General features: G+C 41.2%; 2 protein-coding genes across 2 annotated transcripts in view; one reads left to right on the top strand and one right to left on the bottom strand.

Moving 5' to 3' along the window:
- The window catches only part of LOC307019535 (contactin-associated protein-like 4), a 111,099-nt gene that overhangs the window by 56,756 nt on the left and 32,441 nt on the right, over window positions 1–21,902 (top strand). Inside the window, exons 9-14 of the mRNA XM_079650533.1 lie at window positions 9,438–9,544; window positions 14,709–14,828; window positions 14,988–15,188; window positions 16,018–16,180; window positions 19,681–19,808; window positions 20,463–20,633. Of these exons, the coding sequence (XP_079506659.1) occupies window positions 9,438–9,544; window positions 14,709–14,828; window positions 14,988–15,188; window positions 16,018–16,180; window positions 19,681–19,808; window positions 20,463–20,633 (890 nt within the window). The remainder of the gene's footprint in view (window positions 1–9,437; window positions 9,545–14,708; window positions 14,829–14,987; window positions 15,189–16,017; window positions 16,181–19,680; window positions 19,809–20,462; window positions 20,634–21,902) is intronic.
- On the bottom strand, window positions 3,863–6,794 carry LOC307038432 (uncharacterized protein). Its single transcript, XM_079679820.1, has 2 exons — window positions 6,671–6,794; window positions 3,863–6,368 (listed from the first exon to the last, which is right to left on the bottom strand). Exon 2 carries the CDS (start codon window positions 5,020–5,022, stop codon window positions 4,423–4,425), a length of 600 nt encoding a protein of 199 aa, XP_079535946.1. The 5' UTR covers window positions 5,023–6,368; window positions 6,671–6,794; the 3' UTR covers window positions 3,863–4,422.

Below are 21,902 nucleotides of genomic sequence, written 5' to 3'. Positions count from 1 at the left end.
CCTTTGAGTCCCAGATGTTGAACTGCAGCTGGCAGTATCATTGTTCGTTCAGCTCCATCGTCCAGGATCGCGTAGGTGTCAAGGGACTTGTGCCCATGGCTGATGATGACTGGCACCACCTTGAGGTAGACCCTCCCTCCTTGCTTGGAGTTGGAGAGCACAGCACGATTCTTTGGCGTGATGAGGTAGACGCGTGGACTTGGCTTAGCGACACAATGGAGAACTCTGAGGTGTATTTCCTGGCACTCACTGCATGCTTTCTTTAAGTTACAAGCTTCTTGCCGGTGGTTGGTGCGACCGCAGTTACGACAACGTTTGTCTACTATCCATTTTTCAACCTTCTCCTAAGAGCACTGGATGATGTTTGAACACTGTGACAGGTAATGCTCATCACTCTTACAGAAGAGACACATCCTCTTGAATTTCTGCTGCTTAGCCTCTGGCCGAGTCGTCTCTGAAGGATGACGGTTTTCAGATTCAGACTTGTCAGAGCCATGGTAAACTGAGACCTGATGGTTGCGAGGCCTTGGTGCAGGAAATTGATTGTCTCTTTTAAGGGGGATGTATACTTTCACTTCGATGGCGCTGTGCCCAGGGCTCGAGCTTAAGGACCTCCCGTCGTCCCGGGGACGAAAAAAATAGGGTCGGGGAGGATAAAAAAATAAATTGGGACGGATTTGGGACGAGAGTTCAAATTAAAATATACCCTGCTAACTCTACTACGAACGGCGATGAAAATGAAACTGACTGCACGTTTTGTTTAGCAGTTATTAAAACCTCCTTGTCAACATATACACACGCACAAAGCATTTAGCAACCCGCAAAATACACACACTCACACACACACAGTACGTAGCTACAGCTGTGCCGCTGGCTGTCAGCCACCCGCACAGCTGTCTGTGATGCCTCGAGCTCAAACACACTCAGAACGTAGCTAGACCCGCAAATTCCTGGCCCCTCGAATTCGCGGGTCTAGCTACGTTCGGAGTGTGTGTATTTCGCAGGTTGAGTGATGTACAATAATAATGGCATCCCGTGGAGGAATTCTCCAATTTTTTACCGTTACATCGAGAAAACGCACAGCAGAACCAGACCCTGGATCTCCGGCCTCAGCCACAGCTGTAACGGGGAATTCAACCCAAGTCAATGAGGTAAGCTTGCTCGTATTAATGTTAACGTTACCAGTTAGTTAGCTAACCAGTCAGTAGCCATTTTACACTGAGTGATATGACGATAACGTTACCTTAACTATGAGGAGTCAAAACTCCGCAACAGTTCAGATCATGTTACTAACTTTAACCACTTATTTATTTACTTACTCTTCTTCATCCCCTATGGGTAATAAGGCTGAGATGAGAACTCTCCATTGCATTTAGTCCTTAGCAAAATGCTGCGCCTCTCCCCATGTAGGGATGGGTAGTGTGCGAGGGGGCGCCGCGGGGCTGTTTACACACTCGCGGCTGCTGCATACAACACACACAAACACACACACCAATACTAATGTAGGCTGCACACTCAATTGTTCAACTTTTACATTTCTATTTGCAGGTTTCCTCAAATGCCTCTAGCTCAAACAAATATGAGGCAAAAAGAAGACGCAAATGGTTGCCGGAGTGGAAGAAAACCTTCCCATTTGCTGAATTTGATGCAGAGACAGGCATTATGTTCTGCAAAAGCTGTCGTGCTTTTCCCAGTCTTGCTAAGGGGAACAACCTTTTTGTTGGTGTGGATGGTGGCAAAATCCGGATAAAAACACTCCAAGAACAAAGCAAAACGACATCACATTCTGACTGCGAAGGTGCTCAGGCTGCAAAAGTAAACCCAAGTGGAACACCCATGGCTTGTGTCCTCAAAAGATGTCAGAGAATGTCAGAGAAAAGATGACAAAGCTATTTAATATAGCTTACTTTGTAAGACCCCCTTCACCATGTTTCCAAGCCTAGTTGACTTGCATCTCAAAAATGGTCTGGACCTTGGTGACACTTACAAGAACGACAATGCGTGTCGCACCTTTGTCCAGGCCATAGGTCAATCTATGAAGGATGACCTGGTGGAGAAACTAAAAAACACACACTTCTTCTCTGTCATGTCCGATTCCAGTGTTGACCGATCCGTGAAAGATCAGGAGATGGTCTACTTGACATATGTGGAAGATGGCAAACCTGTCAATCAATTTGTGGACATTGTTTCATTGGAGCATGCCCACAGCCAAGGCATCCTTGACGCATACTTGTTGGTTTGAGGAATGTGGGCCTGACTGAGCAAGACTTGAAATCCCGGATGGTTGGCTTCGGCTGTGATGGTGCATCTGTGATGATGGGAGTTCACAATGGAGTGGCAGCCAAGCTGAAACAAATGTGTCCCTCAATTGTACCAATCTGGTGTGTGGCTCACAGACTGGAGCTGTCAGCGCTTGACAGCATAAAATCAGTGCCTCTGCTGGCTGAATTGAAAGAAACACTGAATGGTGTTTACAAGCATTACTCCCACTCTGCAAAAGCTTCCCGTGAGCTCCATGCACTTGGGAAAGTTATGGGCATAAATGTGGTCAAACCAGGTAACATTGATGGGACAAGATGGCTTCCAAATATGTCCAGGGCCCTTGAAGGTTTGGTGAAAAACTTCAAAGTTACCATGGTTCACTTTGAGAACCATGCTAGTGATCCGAATGACAGGGAAGCTAGTGCCTTAATGAAAGGGAGAGCATTCATCGGTCCCTGACACAGTACAAGATGGTGATGTTCATTCACTTGGTGTTGGACATTATTCAGGAGCTGAAGCAGCTCAGCCTGCTGTTTCAGAGGGATGGACTGACCTTGCAGATGGTCTCTGATGGACTACAAACAACAACATTGTCACTTGTAGCCATGCAGGTCAGTAAAGATGTTTTTGATTAATTGTTGAACATTAACAATTGAATATACAAATTGGTAAAACTGGTATTTATATAATCCCTAAATATGAAAAACTATAAAGATATTTTGTCATTTGTGATTATATTATTGAAAAACTGTGGAAGTATTTTGTGCTGTTATTATATAATAAGAAATATTTTAAATGTCAATAATGTACGCCTGGAAGTCTAGACATTATCAACATCATCATTTCTGTCAGCACGCTTTGGGAATCTGGAGACAGGGATTCTGAAGGCAACCTCCACCCTCTTTGATCTGTCTAACTGGCCAGAAGACACAGCTGAACTGGCGACATTTGGCAATGCGGAGCTCATTGAATTAATGGAGCATTTCCAATCCATCCTTGCAGAATGCGAGGACTTTACTTCTGGAGAGGCAGCTAACAGAGACTGGCTTGACCTGAAAGTCCTCGTACAGCGTCACTAGAGGCACATTGAACCCCAGGTGCTGTGGCAGAGGCTACTTACGGGTGCTATTGGAAGGGAAGACCAGTTTAAGCAAATGAAGGTCATAGTGCAGATCAAGCAAGTGCTCCCCATGAGTTCATCTTGCTGCAAGCGTGGATTCTCCAGCATGAAGAGAAATAAGTCAGACTGGAGGTCTTGCTTGTCTAACGAGATGCTTAGCTTCCTCCTGCACATCTCAGTTCCTGGCCCTCCTGCACAGCAATTCAATGCAGAGAAAGCGGTCACCAAGTGGTGGAGTAGTGGCTGCAGGAACAGAAGGCCCCAGTTCCAAGACTAATTAATGTGTCAAGGTCTCCTGACTGTGTTACAGTCATCCTGGTTACTGGTTACTCTGGGTTCTGTCTTCAGGACAGAGTGTTGGATTTTGTTAATTGGATGGGACTTGACTGGATTACATTTGGAATAACTTTCTTGTTTGTGTGTTTAACATTTTTTTTTTTTTAATTATGTGTTTGACTGATTCACTCAAATAAAAAGGTTGATGAATTATCATCTAATGATTTGTATGATGTTGTATTTATGTTAAAGGTAACTTTGAATGATTTTAACTAATCATAATATAGAAAAACTAATATTTTAAATTCGGGACGGTCCACATTAATTTCGGGACGGCTTAGATTGTATTTCGGGACGGTTCCGGGAGGATGGGGAAAAAAGATAGTCGAGAGCCCTGGCTGTGCCATCCTTTTGGACAGTCGTTGAGCTTCGGCCTTCCCCCTTAGCCAGTTGGAGAGGTCGCGGAGGTTGTACAGGTTTAGGCTATTTGTGTTAAGGCGACCTTGAACCTGTAGATGCTCCACGAAGCCGTCCCTTGAATGGTTAGGGAGCTTGCTAAGGAGCCGATCGACATGGCCAGTCGACATCACTTCCATCCCGTTGGGTCCCTCCAGCGACGTCAGCATACCTACTAATAGGTCAACGCTTAGCGTGAAGCTCTGGAATGCTTTGGTATCTCCAGCTTTGAGGTCAGGAGAGTTCAGTATGGTTGCGATCTCGCTTTGTACGAGCTGGTGTGGCTGTCAATATTGCCGCTGTAAGGCCTACATGGCGGCCGTGTAAGGCTGGGCGTAGTGCCTGCAGGACTGGGCTATTAACTGGGCCTCATCCAGAACTAGTTGTTCCATGAGAACACGGTACTTGTAATGCTCAGACAGTTCAGTGTGATCACTGAGTAAGTGGTCCAGCGCCATCTTTAGGTCAGTAAATTCTCTATAGCTGTCACGCACCAATTTAGGCAGTTTAGGTACTGGCACTGGCTGTCTAGGAGGCAGGGGAGCACTTGACCCGTACAGTGACTGCTGTGGTTGAACGGAATACTGGACTGGCAGGGCTGGTACAGGCTGCTGCATTAATGGACCAGGGTTGGAAGGCACTAGTTGATAGGCTTGCTGAGCCGATGGGTCAGGCTGCAGTTGGTACGCTGGTTTTAGATGGCCCTGCTGGTACTGCGGCTGCTGGTGCTGCGGCTGCTGGTGCTGCGGCGGGTACTGCGGCTGCTGGTGCTGCGGCGGGTACTGCGGCTGCTGGTGCTGCGGCGGGTACTGCGGCTGCTGGTACTGCGGTGGGTACTGCGGCTGTTGGTACGCAATACTGTGCCGGAAGGACAGGCAGAGACTGATACGCTGTCTGCTGGGGGACATCAGACTGTGTATAAGGTGAGGGCGCTACAGACCAGTTGTGTGACACGTAGGAAGATTGCTGAGGCATAACAACTGGATGTTGGGCCTCTGGCTGTTGTGTAGCTGGTAGCTGGTGAGCCGGGTACAGCGCTGGTGCGTACTGTGGTTGATATGGTGGTTGGAAAGGTGCAGCCGGAACATATTGGTTTGCTGCGGATGTCGTCGTCATAAACTGATATGGGATTTGTGTTGCCGCCTGCATGCTGCCATACATGGTTGCCACAGGAGGAGGTACAGGCTGGTATGGCTGGTGAGCAGGCTGGTACCCTGTAGTTGTCAGCAGTTGTTGGCCAACGTGACCGGCTGCCTGCATCCCTTGGACGATAGGTGACGACATGACCGTGCTTCTAGCCAGAAGTGCTGTTGGCTTAGGAACAGCTCCCAACAACCGTGCAGATGTGATTGTTGGTGGTAGAGATTGAGTCAATATGCTTCTCTCCTGATTCTGACTCGGCATGAAGGCTGGGAGGGCTTGAGACTGGAATGTCGCTGTAGTCGTGCACAGCAGTGTTGTCGTTGGCAGCTTATCCTGATGCTTGGTGGCTTGTCCCAGCTGGATGGATAACGGCTGCTGCTGTAAGGTGCAGTTATCTGCTTGTGAGTCCAACCAGTGTGAGTGGGTTGGAGGTGGATGTGACGAGAGGGGGCCAGATCCGTTCTCACTGAGGCTGTATTCTGACGATTGGTGACTGTAGCAGCTCTGCTCTGAGGGAGATGGCAGTCGAGGCCTCACACACATATTCTGCAGGTCAGGCATGCTGCTAGCATAAGGTGCCATGTCCCACAAATTTGCCTTATTTGCTGCTCCTGGCAAGGAGTAAGAGGGAGGGCGTCCAATTGCAGTGGGAAGCTGGTCACTCTCAGCTGCTAACCCGGTTTGCAGGCTAAGTGACCGCAGCTGACGCGCACTGTCATATTGGAGGGGGGTAGGATTAGGCAAGAGAGACTGTGGTAAGCTGACCTTATAGCCTTGCAGGTGTGTTGGAAGCTGTTGCTGTCTTCCTCCATGAGCTCCAATCGTAGCTGTTGCTGTTTCCTGTGCATCCATTGCGCTGTCGTGGGTGAAGCTATCCGGCTCGAAGGGCCAATGTTTGGGAATCTTGTTGTGTTATGTTGTGTGATGTTTGTGCCAGAGCCGCTTCATCCAAAACAGCACTCCGGTTAGAGAGTAGACGCGGAGACAGGAAATACAGTCTTTGGACTTTAATTCAGCTTGAATGCTTCTTACAACAGCTGTAGCAGTATTGAATGATGAATGAATGGTTGAATGAAGATTGATGAATGAATGTAGAATGATTGAATGGTTTCTGCAAAATACACAGAAATAGAAATAAGGTTCACATTACAATAACTAACCATACTCTGGTTATTAAAAATAAGCAACAGCAATTCTAATTGAGGCTAAAACACATTAGACACGTTGCGAACACACACATGGCTAATCAAGGCTAAGTTAGCATCTTATCCACACACTATCACTGAATAGCTTAACTTAGCTAACTAGCTAGCGGTAGCATTAGCTCCATTTCTGAACAGCATAACAGATAAAAACGGGACATCAATAGACTAATTAACATTACCAACACTAAAGATCTACATATATGCTCACATTCTTCACGAACGCATTCTCTCTTTGATGGTAATTATGTAGGTGACGATGCGACCGCAATAATGTCCTGTCATCAAATGCACATGGGTAAACAGCTCGAGGACCCGTAGCTGCGCTACTTAGCTGTCCCCAAATGTGCCTGACCAAAAAACACAAACGATACAACGCAGACCAAAGAAAACAAGGGGAATTTAAAACACACAGTCTAGGACTATACTGTAAGTGACATGTAATGTTTGGGATATAGTAAAATAATGTTCTACTTGCAGTGAAATTAATGGGACAGTTCTCTAGTTTTTTTTCCCATCTAGTTCTTTTTAGTGTGAGTTGCTGAGATGCTCTTGATTGTGACAGTGCAAGATGTAAACATGAATGGCTTTCTTATCATGTGAGCTGTAACGTTATCTAGCTCAGGAGAGGCTCTGGTCAATGATTTGATGCACTTTTTCTTCTGTGCAGTGATATGGTAGAACGAAAATGGTTCTTGCAAGGTCTGTGGCCTTCAATGAATTTACAGAGGACCTTATGTGAAATATTAGGCTGAAAATGTTGATGATCAGGCAATTGTATTTAAGATAATCATCCTAGGATAAATCTCTAGTATGTAAATTTGTTGACACTTTAGGGAAAAACAGCAGACATGTAAAGACATATTATTTAAAAGACCTTGGCTGTTAGCTTTAACAACCGCTGTAACAGTCGAATGCCATAATTCTCAGCAGCATCAACTTTTATCTCTGCAGTGTTACACAGCTTCTCCTCTGCTCTGTCTCGCTCCAGTCCGCTGACTTCATTTCCTCAGGTTCACTGTCCGAATCTAGTCACTGCTTCCATCTAGTCACTGCTTCCATCTCGCTGATGCTCACTTCATTTTTCCTTCCGTCCATCACCCTAAGCCTCTGTATCTCGCCTCCACCCTATCTTCTCCCTTCCTGCCAACTTGAGGCATCCATGCTTTCTAATTTGTAAATCTTCTGACCATACCTATTTTCTCTCATCCTGTCAAATACCTGTCCATGCTAAGCTAGTATATAGTCTCTTGTACTTCTATTTTTAGTTTGGACTGTTATACAACTTGAAATTATATATTGGTTAGGATTGGGTATAGATGTGTAGTTATGGTGGTAATGCATCAGGTGAATAATGCTTCTCACAGGTAAAAGTTCATCATGAATTAAATTATTTCTTTATCTTTGTGCCTGTGCCCAACCCTTATGTGTTTACAGACAGCAAAAATACAGTTTAGGTGGTTAAACTTTCCATTTCAGTGCCAGATTATTGGTAATTTTATCGCTGTGTCCTAAACATAATATGCTTCCTTCTCTGCAATATTTGCCGGTAAAATCTGCTGCAAAAAAGATTCCCTTCCTGAAACATAAATCCAGTTTTCACAGTCATCCAAAGAATTTAAAACACAGTATAGGTAATTTTACTAACAACATAACATCTTTGTCTTCGCAAACAAGACAGTACATACTGTGAAATGAAACTCATACTCAATTTCACCTTGCTCAAACATTAAACAAAGTGGTCCCTCCACACTTTTTCTGTGTATTCACATCCCCTATCGAAAATAGGTTTTGGATAGGATGTTCTATCATTACCTAATTCAGTGTCTATACACTGTAACAGGTAAACATTGTAAATCATTTGGTGTTCATTTCTTATTTAAAGGCTTAGGGTGAGACTAAACATTCACCATATGAGTGTTTACTAATATAGAAGGTCTCTTGAAATAAAGCTTCTTCTCTGGTCTCTGATTAGATAAAGAGATATTACTTATTAGAGTTCAGACTCTGTATTTTTCATGGGTGTGCAATTTACCGTTTCCTGGTGGCTAACCCAATTATATTTTTGTATTTATCTAAAAGTCAAACTTGGCTGGAATTGTACATTAATGTGAGATTGAATCACCGTTAATGTAGTTCTCCTGTGTTCATTCTGCTTATGCAACCTGTATACAAATTAGCTTATTAACTGCAGTTGATTAAATTGCATCTGGTCCCAGCTTAATATACAATACATTAAACAGTTTTGAAGCTGGATTGCTAATGTTATAGGCCTCACACAGCAAATGACCTCCCCTCACCTCTAATAGCACCACTTCCACCACACACACATTCTCCTCCTGTGGAAGCACTACAGACTCCACACACTGCATTCCCTGGATTGATAGTCACAGATATGGTTCTCAAAACTTTCAACAGAAAATCAAACTAATAGACATGGTATAGGAATCATGTTGAAATGTTGAAGTATTCTGTAAACTGAATCGTTATTGGTTCCACTTTGTGACTGGTAAATGGTAAACGTTTTATCAGAAGCTGTAACGAATAATGTGCTGTGTGCATCTTCTGCAGATGGGAGACTGAGGAATAAAATATGTCTCCTTTTCTTAATAAAAGTGTAAATAAATAATAAAAGCCTTTGTTCTTGGAAAGATGGGTTTGGTGGGAGTTTGAGAATGTTATCTCTGGCTGATACAATGTTAGTTAACACAATACTAAAAAAGGCATGTTTCAACGTCAGCTTTTTCTCAGAACATCCACCTCCACTCGACATGAAAATAAAGAAGTTTTTGTTTAAAAAGATTGAAACTTTTGTTTTAAGACTGCTTTCATTTAGATCCCCCCCACGCACCTGCTCATCAGAACTGGCAGGTGTACTGTATGCCTGTTGTTGATTATTGTACCAAAGTCCTTGAGAAACTTTTCAGATAACTTCTCGCAGACACTCAATCTGTGTCTTTGTCTCTGTCTGTCTGCAGGTGCTCTCCCAGTCACTGTGAACACGGAGGCAGATGCACTCAGTCATGGAGCACCTTCCACTGTAACTGCTTCAACAGTGGCTACCGAGGAGCCACCTGTCACAGCTGTAAGTATCCAGCACCTGGGCATCTGCAGGTCTTTAAAGGCTAAGGCGTAAAATACAATTATGAAAATTAAATGTATTTAATTTTAGGTTGAAAAGGGGTCAGCTATTTTTTTATTATCTGACATTATGCTTTAATTTAGGTTGTAATCACTTAAAAGACATATCTGATTATTGTGTTTGAACAGTTGAGGTGGCCTGGGTTGCAGTTTTTAATCAATGTTCTATACATAATAATAATAATAATAATAATAATAATAATAATAATAATAATAATAATAATAATAATAAAAGCATTGACAAGAGGCAACTTCCAAAGTATTCACAATACAATTTGACCCATTTGATTTGTTTAGTTCTTTTTTTGTCCTGATCCATCTATATAAAAACCTGTCTGAAAATTAGCTGATCATCATGATGATTCTCAAAAGGGCTTGGCCAGCAGGAGCTCATTAGCATTTAAAGCTAAAGACACAGAATCAGCACTTTTGAAACAGGGCTGAAACAGAGGGGTTTATGGTATGCTACAACGCATGATCTGTTTGGTATTTCAAGCCAAACACTTCAGAGACATGTTTTCTATATAACTGAGAACTATAATATATATTTGAAAAATAGTATAATCGGGTACCTCTAAGTATAACAAATAATATAAAAATATGTTAATTTTAACACTTCATATATCATTTATATAACAAACACAAATACATATAAAATAATGAAGAACACCGTTAAGACTATACTTCCCTTTTCTCCATTTGATAAGGAGACAAAAGTGTGTGTTTTTGTGCCTTAATAATTTAAACAGTTAATTACAATAATGTGCACATAAATATAGTCATAACCTTTCTCCTTTTTGTCTCTGAGTGCAACATTTTAATAGTAGGTTGACATCAAATGTTCCCACATTGCGAATGATTGGTTTAATGAGGATTAATACAGGATTCCAGACATGATTTCACTGCTTCTGCTTCAATAACTGGGAGAACCCATGTCTCCTAACAATTCATTTCTTTTGTGTTTTTTTCTATTCCATTGTTTCAGAACTTTAATTAGCTAAGTTCAGTTGAGAATAGAATAAACAGATTGTCTTTGTATTATAATTACATTTCTATTGAATTTTCAAAGCCTTCAATTTTTTTGTTTTTGGCATTTTGAGACCTGCAGATGGCCCACTATCTCTTTATTAAATGTGTGTTCATATTTCTGTGATAGGTATGTGTGTGCAACAGCCTTAAGTGACAGGAAATGCTGCTTTTCTCAAATCTTTTGATCTGCATAATTTTGTCGAAGAACAAAGACAATGAAAACGGTCAAAAACAAGATAAAACGTGATTGTAGTTCAAAATTAGCACCAAAAAAACGGCATTAGCTTTCTTTCTCAAACTTTTACATTACCTCTCAGCCTGTGGGGACACATCAACAAAAACGGCTTGAAACATAATACAGAACTAAAGTGTCACATTATCTACTGAGAGGCAGCTGAAGAAAGAACTAAGTCATCCTGCTGTAGATGAAAGCCACCATTTTCACCTATTTGGTAAATGGCACACATCAACCCCTGATTTGGAGCAAGTGGTGTGAACTTTTTTCTACCCATTGATATTTTCATTTTAGAGGTATGAGGTTTCTCTGAAGCCCCTGTAAATAGGTTATTTTTTATTTAAATCTCTAGCTTCTCCTGATGTGCTGCTTTTTCACAGCTTCATATGTTTAGGGTTCATCTTGAATCATGTAGACTATTTGACTGTTAAATCAGGGCTCGACATTAAGGACTGCCCGATGGCCCGGGGCCATCTAGAATTTAGCTCGGGCAATGAAGCCTCACCTGCTGGTTGCCCGACCGGGCAATCTATTATGCCAGTATCATGCAGCTCGCGGATCCAGTAATGAGTGACCCGACAGTAAAACTAAACATATCTATAACTAGTTTAGGTAGTTTGAGAGGTAATTAAAATAGCTACGAGTGATATTCTAACCTGAAGTGTTAGTTTTGTCCACTCACCGCTGCATGTGATCATGCAGAGCTGCGTGTCGACTTGTCAGCAGCAGCTGATCTCTCTCTCCCGTCAGATTAGACTTCACTCGCGTTTATGTCCATATCGATCAGATCCAGCTAGTTCTAGCTAATGATATGACTACCTGCTTATTAAAAGACACCTAAACAATAAGTGTCGCTATGCAACCGGGTGAGGCCACAAAGTATAGCGCAGCATTATGCATTTGTTTACATGCCCACCGGAACCACGAGGCATTACCAACAGATCAACGCACAATCAACCCAGACAGGACATCTCTTTCTCCACATTACGTGTTAGACATTATAATTGACTATTATTGTCTGTCACATACTCTTCTTGTCTGTCACATAAGTGGCGCAACTGAAGCGGTATTGCGCTAAAGGGAAATTATTTTGACCGAAGAGATTTAGATTTGCCGGCTAATGGGAACTCCGACGTCCCCATGTTGTGTGCTTCGCGGATGCGCTCGGCTCCTCTCGACTGCTGCCCGGGTCTGCTCGGTCAGCTTCCGGATGAGGAAGCATTCATTCGACCAACTTACAGTAGATAACATTACAAACATTTTTAACAGGGGCCATAATAGTGTAAATAATGTTTGTTTTGGCAGTTATAACTGAATGTAATGTTTTCTACTTTTTTACATCTGGGAAGGCATTTGCCTTCATCAGATGGAAAGTGTCTTGACCAACAACTTAAGTATTTCTTATAGCTATGCAGGGCATGCAACGAGCAAACAAACAAGTGAAATGAAGAATAAAATTGAAATTGTACAATATAATATTGTGGTGGGTCATCGTATAATTCAGTCTAGAGAATGCACCAGACAGCATCTACACAGGAAGACCTGGAAAAATCTAAATGTTCTAGGGGGAGGCCCCCCAAACCCTTCCTGCTATTTCGTCCGCGCGCATTTTTCAGGGCAATCTCTATTGGGCTGAGGGCCATCTGTAAATTAGCTTAGATGGCCCACAGGGCCCAAAATCCTTAATGTCATGCACTGTTTAGTTTGAATATATTATTGTTTCGGGTGAAATAGTCTACCTTGTTCATGGAATTAAATGAACTTAATACTCAGTGTGAAGGCAGATTTCTTCTGATAATCTAAAAATGATGCAAACCGCTGATAGAAAAATGTATATTTTTTTACTGAAACAATTGTGTTTACCTCTTACTGATGGCTATGTCTGGTATAACAACTTAACACATTTTTCTGCAGCATTAGCCGAATATACCTCATTTAAATAACACAAATTAAATGAACCATGAAATGAGGCATCATCCTTGACTTTTTGTTGCTAAATGTTTTCATTTTGTTGGAAACAAACCCTCGGGTTCCCACTTGAAAGAGTTGTGGAGCTTCTTATATTGAGTCACAATCAACAATACAATTGTTTCAATAAAACTGAATTAGAATGAAATACTTCTTGTTAGGCCCAGAACAAACCTCTATATTGTTTAACTCCTTTACGAGGTTTCGTAACAATCGATAGAAATGGAAAGGAGAGAAGAGAGATGAAACCATAAAGAATGAGGAAAGAGAGAGCGATAAAGACAGTGTAAGGGGAAGAGAAGACGGGGGAGACTATGTGAGAAAATGAGAGTGAGCCGTAAGACAAATTGTTCTTTTGACATAAATGGATTTCAACGTACTGCCTGTAGTGTTTTAGGTGAGTCAAATTAGAAATTAAAGAGATTCTGTCTTTGATTACACCGCCAAGCATTGATTGAATCCTCTACGCGCTGGTGGTGTGATCAGCTCCGGGCCGCCACAGGTACACACATACACACACAGCTCACCTCTGGATTACTGTAATCGGCTCAAAACCTTTTCTAAAGCTTTCTATTATCAAGGGACTGACTATGGAAAAGTCTGACTGACATGGACAAAAGCAAAAATGGGGAAACTTTCTTCCACTGTTAAAAAATGTACTCCTATGACTTCTTTCCCCAGCACTGTAGAGTGTGTGTTAGTCTGAGTGTGCATGTGTGTGCAAGCTTATCCAACCAGAGATATTCCCATATTTCAGATTTCACCTAATTTAGTGCAGTTGTTGCCGGATAATTTTTTCACATAACTTTTTATTGTTGCTTAATGCAGTTTTAAAGGGTCCCTATTATGCTTTTTGGGGTTCCCCTTTTCTGTTGTGTCATATAGGTTTATTTGCATGTACATGGTCTGAAAAGGCTAACAAGTTCCCTCCATAGTGAGGTTTCTCTCTCACCACCAGCAATTTACATCTAAGAAGCATTCACAATATTCTAACTTGGTTTTAATAAAGAACTAGCAGTTCTCATCAGAGTTGAGTTTGTTCTGATTTCTTTGCATACTTTTAATAGCAACATTTGAGGATGTTGAGTCAACTTTACTGTTACAAAATAGGTGGTAGGCACACAAGTGTTTTGCCCCCTCTCAAATTCCACTTCGGTTGAGTTAGGAAACTGAAATATTTGTTAAACAAAGTCATGCCATGCCAGTCCAACCAAGAATATATGATAAATCAAGCAAGATAATCTTCACATTTGTGGTGGAATATTATAATTTTTTGGGATCTGGTTAAATCATGACAACTTTTGAAATTCTCTCACCTGTGATGCACAGGTTAAAGGTTCACTGAATATACAATTGATTCACCTTTATGATTTCCTCAATATTGGTATTGGAAGGATTTGATGCTATATTTATGAACACACCCATTTTTTTTGTCGCAGTGTTTGTTCAGGAGGCGCTGTAAAGTCAAACATGTTCCTTGTTGGCTTTTAGTTGTCGAGATAACTTATGCTTATGGGTGCGTAATCTACTCAGCTACTAACTGACTTCCAACATCAGATCACACTGATAAAAAAATGTGACGCTAAGCTTTCTCCACCACTCTGCCGATTCTCTGATGCCAACACTGTTTGCAACTCCTTTCTCCACCCAAACCACTCGAAGCAGAGCATTGTTGGCCACATCTAACCGTAACAATTGCCAATAAATATCTAATTCTTTGTTTTTAGTGGCTCCAAATGGGATGAAGCTAGCAATGTAGACTGATAGTAGTGTTAAACCTTGTTTTAAGGAGTTGATTGCAGCAATGTTTCATCACAAATCTCATTGTAAAAAAGTTAATATTGGTGATATCCTTTTATTGCATTTTCTATCACAGCAAGATATGAACAGTCATGTGAAGTGTACAAACACAGAGGCAACACATCAGGACATTATCACATAGACGTGGACAGTAGTGGACCAATCAAACCCCAGCTCATCTACTGTAACATGACAGGTAACACACAGATACACACAAATACACACATGCACACAATTTGATTCACCTACTCTCTTCATGTTTGAGCCTTTTATACCATGAAAGCGTCAATGTATTTTGTATTTATTGAATTTTCTCTTCCTCTATGTGTCTCAACTGTTTTCGTCTCTCCCCCAGAGGACATGGCATGGATGGTGATCCAGCACAATAACACCGAACTGACCAGAGTGCATTCGTCCCCGGAGAGAAACCAACATGTATCACACTTTGACTATGCTTCTGAAGAGGAGCAGTTAGCAGCAATCTCCAGCCAATCAGAGCACTGCGAGCAGGAGCTGTCGTACCACTGCAGGAAGTCCCGGCTCCTCAACATGCCAGGTAAGAATTACGCCCCGTCTACACTACAGGCATGAAAAAATCTTGAAGCTGGGCGTGTCTGAAGCTTGGCGATTTTTTGCATTTTTTGCATTTTGCATTTTTTGCATTTTTTGATGCCTGTAGTGTAGACGTTACTGTGCATCCCTACTCGCATAGTATCCGAGAAAAAAAAGATTGCATCCAAACCAATTTGCTGACACAACATTTTTTGAGGCATAAACCAAATGGCATTTTTTAAGTTGTTTCTTAGTTGATGAGATGAGATTTTAGCGAAGACAGTGAGATATATACGTTTTATTGGTATTGTTTGTGTTGTGTTGTTGTATTGAGTGTGTTTGAGAAATAGAAAGACTGTGGTGGAGGGATGTTTTTATAAGTCAACAGCGAAAACGCACAACGTTTTGATAAAGTAAGCTTTATCTCAAGTTTCTGTCTCTGGGGGTTTTATGTTAGGGAACAAGAAAGGGTGGTGGGACTTGCTGATCTGATTTGTTTAGAAACTCATTAAAACACCAATGAAGTTTAAAATGTGCATTTTCTCCTCCTCACATTGAAGCAGTTAAAATATGTCTGCATAATGCCATTATTCCTCAACTTATTCATGAGCTGCTCTTGTTTGTTGCTTTTTTTGCAATGCTTTCTTTTAAAAAAGGACAAAGAAAACACAATAGAATGTGTTGTTGAAAGTACCGATGAGTGACAAGTCTCTGGTTCTACAGTTAGTGGGATTCATTGTCTTATCTTTGTGTTGTTTAGTGTGAAATCCATCTTTGTTCCCAAAAAAAAAAATGATATGTCATTTAATGATTTGTATTTTTGTGTGTTTCAGAGGGTGCTCCGTTCAGCTGGTGGGTGGGGGGTCCGGGTCCAGGTCAGGTACAGACGCATTGGGGCGGGGCTCTGCCCAACAGCCGGCAGTGTGCCTGTGGCCTGCAGGACAACTGTCTGGATTCAAATCACTACTGCAACTGTGACGCTGACTACGACCAATGGTAATGCACTTTATCATGTTATTGTGTTCCTGAGTAACAATCCATTACATACAAATCCAGTAAAGCACTTTGAAATGACTGTCTATCACAGCCTTTCCCAAACTCAGGGTCGCGACACGTTTTGATTGGGTCGCCAGTTAAATGCATTGCTACACACACAGCGTCAGAGCTGATGGCTGCGTTGCAAATACAATTTTTTTTATAATTTTTGTATTTTATTTTTTATTTTGAAAATGAAATTATGCAATATAGCATTGTATATTGAATGATTTAATTTTCTAAATACAAATAAACTAAAAATAAAAGATTGTATTTGTATCAGCTCCCCCGCGAAAGTTTTCGCACTGTCTGTTTATTGTCTGTTGATTAATCCCGATCGTACATGATGGCAAAAAGATGATACAAAGAGGTGTTTTTAAACGTTGGCTTCACAAAAGCTGTTGGAGAGGAGCGGCCTCAGTGTGTTTTATGTGGAGAGGTGCTCAGTAACGAAAGCTTGAAAATGAATAAATTGGACCGGCATCTCCAAACAAAACATCCTCTGCATCGGGACAAATCGAAGGATTTTTTCATCTGCAAAGAAGAGTCTTTCAAGAAGCAGTGTTTTGACGGCAGAAAAGTAAGTCACTCATTTTAATCATTTGTTTTGTGTTTTTGTGAGTTTGTCAGGGTCTGTTGTGAAATTGTTTCGTTAATGCAAAGTTGGATGAAATGCAGACTGAGCCCCGGAGCGGACCGCCAGCTGCGCGCTCTCGCGCGTCCTCTACTCGCTCCCGCGAGTCCACTACATTCTGCAGCGACACAGAGCGGTGTTTCAGCTTTTACTAGCCTGAAATGTTTTTAAAACGGCGAGGAGTAAAACAGAGAAACAACAACCACAGGAAGATTAGAGGGAAAGTGACAGGCAGTATGAGAAGGAAAGCGAGAGAAAGTATCAGCCGCACGGACGTGACTGCTGCAGTGTGATGCACATAGGGAATAACCCCCATATGTATTCCTATCTTTATTCAAGAGCGTGGTCTTTAAATTTGCGAGCATACTTTATTGATTTCACGTTCAGAATATGTATTTCTTTCCCTCAAACCCTGTCCTCACACTCAAATAGTGCCTGCTTGCGCTTAGATTTGCTCTGCTTCTGCTCAAACTGTACGCTTGCACTCAGATATATTGCTGCGCTTACAGGTTTCCTGTGTTCCAGCTTAAAACCTTCTCCTTGCACTCAGGCTGTTTCTGTGCGCTCGTGAAATGTCTGCTCTCAGATTTCTTCTGTGCGCGCTTGGGTCTTTTGTGCAACGACCCAGTCAAAATCCCCCTGTGGGGATTCCCCACAGTATTGAGTATGTAAGTCGCTTTGGATAAAAGCTTCTAACAAGTAAAATGTAATGTAATGCGCTATAAATGCGGTTGCCAGGTCCACATTGGGTATACAGCGTACGCCGGCTGGTATTAAAAATCACCCAATAACCCAGCAATGTTAATGATAATATCTTCTCTGTTATTTTCAGGCATCCAAAGGGAACAGAGGGGTACTGAGGGCATCATATCAAGTCAGCCTCCACAAGTTAATCAGTTGCCAAGTGTTGGATTTTCTTTGTCTCTCAGAGTGTTTTAAAACAGATCTGTTCATTTAAAAGTGTTGAAAAAATGTGTGTACATAGTTTTTGATCTAGTGACAAACTTAATGTTGCACTTCTGATCATTTAAATTTGGTTTCACCTGTGATGTACTGAATACACTTGACTGCACTTCAGTTAGAGTTTTGTCCCTTTCTGTTTACAACATGTTTGTTCTTTGTTCATTTAAAATATTTTAAAATGGTGTGTACATAGTTTTTGAGCTAGCGACAAACTTAATATTGCACTTTTGATAATTGTATAATTGAAATTTGTACTGTATATACTTGACTGTGTGTGTGTGTGTGTGTGTGTGTGTGTGTGTGTGTGTGTGTGTGTGTGTGTGTGTGTGTGTGTGTGTGTGTGTGTGTGTGTGTGTGTGTGTGTGTGTGTGTGTGTGTGTGTGTGTGTGTGTGTGTGTGTGTAAAATAGCCCAATTGCTCTTACAATGAATCAACATTGAATGTGTTTAATTGAATAGGAAAGGGGTTTAACGTTAGTGGCAGGTTGTGTGTGAGAGAGAATAAATAAGACAGCCCAATATTTAAAAAAAAATCTATTATTTTTCCCAACTTCCCGCAATTTCACCGCATAAAATCACAAAAAACCCCTGCATGTTTAATCGCATAATCAAGGATTTTAGCCAGCATAATCAAGGAATTTTGCCCGCGTTTTTCTGGAGGGTCTATCTGATCCAAAGTTGTGTTCAATGGCATTAGAACGCATAGAAATGCTGCTGAAGGTTAATCCAATGTCTCTGTATCACTTTGAATTGATTACTGATAATCCATCATAACATTTATTCAATAAGAGTAGTTTTCATATAGAGTATGAGAGCTGTAACCCAGCTTCCGGTTTTGGGAATGCTGGCTGCGCATCACTCTCATTCACCAATGGTAATGTTTAGATGGACTTAGGAACTTCCCCTTGATTCTATTGGCTCTAACGGTTCAAAAGAGGTGTCAATCACCAAAATCAACCGTTGGATTCCAGAGATATGGCAAATCCACCCAAATGACCCCAGAAGTGTTTGTTTTTTTCTAAACCTCAATTTCACTTTGTTTTGTTTTGCATCAAGGTTGATACAGGATACTTATTATATGTTATAGTTTGGATTCCTAAAGGTTTTAGTCTACTATCCCATCATTCAAGGGTGGTTTTCACTATAAATATTGGGTTTTTTTTGGACGGAAACTATAATTTAATTTGTTTTTACTATGTTCAATCTGAATTTACTTTAAAATAAAAACATCTATATTGATTCTGACTTTTCTACATCCAACTCACAGGTTTATCATTGCTTTGAGAAAATAAATTATTAATTTACCCAAACTTTAAAATATAAATGTATTTGCAGTAGAAAGAAAAATACAAGAAATCACACACCGGGAGCTCCAGCGCCAACAGGGAATATGTCTATATTAATATATAGTATAATTATTCATATAATTTCGTATTCTTTTCAACGTCATGCTCCCACTCTTATCACTAATAACCTCCTCCGCATCTTCTACTTCTCTGTCCCTTTCCTTTTGCTCCTCTCCGTCGTTATATTCGTTCCCCCTTCTTTTACATGTTCTTGTTACTTCTACTTCTTTTATTATGTCCCTTCTCCTTTTCCTTCTTTTTTCTCTCCTTTCCTCCTGTATCATCTTTGGTTCTTATTTATTCTCCGCACCCTCCTTGTTCAGATCCTTTTTTACTTCCTTCTTCTGCTCCTGTTTTTTGTCTTTCTTTTCCTCTCCCTCTTCGTCTTCTTGTCCTCCTACATATTCTATTTCCTCTTATCTATCCTCTCCTCCTTTCACTCCCTTTTGTCACCCTCCTTGTTCTTCATCCTCCTCTTACATGTCTCTTCTCCTCTTCCTCCTCCTCCTCATCACACAGGGCTAATGACTCGGGTCTGCTCACCCATAAGGAGACCCTCCCGGTCAGGTCACTGGTGCTGGGTGACGTCCGGCGGCCCGGTTCAGAGGCTGCCTACAGGGTGGGACCCCTTCGTTGTCATGGAGACAGTAAGTCCTTTTCAGTTGCTGGTAATAACTTGAAATGCTGTTGAAACTTTGTCATTCTCCACACTAATTGGATAATTTGTACGTGCACATATTGAGTGTTTTTTTAATGGTGTTCCTATATTTTTTAGAATTACATTCTGTATGCAGTAAACTAAACCAAAGGAAAACCTGGTATCCTAACATCACCCTGCCATTTAATTTCCTCAATGAAAAATAGACTACAGCGAATTACACCATCTAATTAGCATTACAGCACCTAAAATATGACTTATGCTCTTTTATAACAACTTCTAATGAAAAGCTATTTAATAAACTAAGTGATATACTTTTTATCGTGTTTTAATTGCTTCTAATTTCAGATTTGAGTTTAATGTGTAAATTGATGAATAAATGTCTGCCATGCCAGATAAATCAACATAATGAGAAAGTTTAGCTGGAGCTTTTCCTTGGTTCTCAGCTAATTAGCGAAACAGTTGGTGCATTTGTTTACTACACGATTTTCATTAAAGAGCCATCATAATGAGATTCCTCATATTAAGCATTGATTCCAGAGTGATTTATCCACGATGCTGAAAAATAACATTTTTCATCCTTTTTATATTAGGAAAAATCTGAAAGCATATGGAGTATTCAAGCACTTTTTTTGTGTTTCAGAGAACTTCTGGAACGCTGCGTTTTTTGACAAGGAGACATCTTACCTTCACTTTCCCACTCTCCATGGAGAGCTGAATGCAGACATCTCCTTCCTGTTTAAAACAACATCCTCCTCTGGGGTCTTTCTGGAAAATCTGGGCATCAAGGACTTCATCCGGATCGAACTCAGCTGTAAGTGACAACTAAACAACATTCTGCCTTTTTAATATAAAAATGTTTGGGTTTGTTGTAAAGAAAAAAAACCTTCAGAATTATGTTTTTCAAAGGACCATTTGTTTTTGTGCCATTAGCACAAGTAAACAATAAAAACCATGATCTTTCCCTCAATCTTACCAATTTCTACCAGTTTTAAATGCCTCTTAAATTATATCCTGCAGAAAAAGCTTATACTTTGGGTTCTGAATCGTTAATTATTCTGCAGCGGATACAGATGTTTTGTATGTGAGTGTGTTCATAGTAAGTAGAAGAATTATCCTTGAAGGTGAAGTCTAAGAAACAAATGTTACTGTATTGGTTACATTCAACAGGTGACCTGTGGAAAAGTAAAGCTTAATCTCTCTTTAATACAATGCATCCTTACACACACACACACACACACACACACACACACACACACACACACACACACACACACACACACACACACACACACACACACACACACACACACGCACACACACACACACACACACACACACACACACACACACACACACACACACACACACACACACACACACACACACACACACACACACACACACACACACACACACACACACACACACACACACACACACACACAAACACACAGGACAAATGGTAACCCAACCCGAACCCCAGCATTGTTACAGTAAAGCGCATCTCTTTTCTCACTAAACTGCCTTTATTATGACAGCTGAAGTCGAGATGACTCTGTATCATTATTACTGCTGTTAACACGACTGGAGCTAGGCCAGGGGAAGCCTCTAAATGTAGTTATGCCTCTGGATTTTTGTATCAAATTGTTACGTGATCCCACAGCAGTACTGCTTTTCCTTCACTGTCAGCATCCTCCATGAGGGATGATGATGTGAGCGCCACCACTCTGCTAACTTCACCCCTAGATGTGGAGCAGAGGCACGCTGGCAGTGTAATGATGGATGAGCGTACTCCACGTGGCCTTCAGCTCACCTCTCTTTATTATAGGTTAAGTTTTTTAACCTAATAGAGCTGTGAAGATTAATGACTACAGCATGCTAACCTACATTATGTCTGGAGTCTCTGTCCCGCTGTGCTGGCACATTGTCAGCACATATCTTAACAAGGAAGGGCACTGCTTTGGATTTGTTTCCTCGATGACAACAATATATTCTCCTGACATTAAATTGCTTGCCGCTACGCAAAGTATGTCTTTCTGGGCATATATCTACAAAGTCTCTGTTTGGAAGTAAAGTACAC

This window comes from Notothenia rossii (assembly GCF_949606895.1).
Source record: "Notothenia rossii genome assembly, chromosome: 1".
Lineage (NCBI taxonomy): Eukaryota > Metazoa > Chordata > Actinopteri > Perciformes > Nototheniidae > Notothenia > Notothenia rossii.
The sequence above is the reverse complement of the archived record's forward strand: the minus strand, read 5'-3'. Positions and strand labels throughout refer to the sequence as shown.

What these genes read in the sequence shown, in the direction of transcription:
- LOC307038432 (XM_079679820.1), bottom strand. Translation starts at nt 5,022, where the DNA reads ATGTCCCCCAGCAGACAGCGTATCAGTCTCTGCCTGTCCTTCCGGCAC.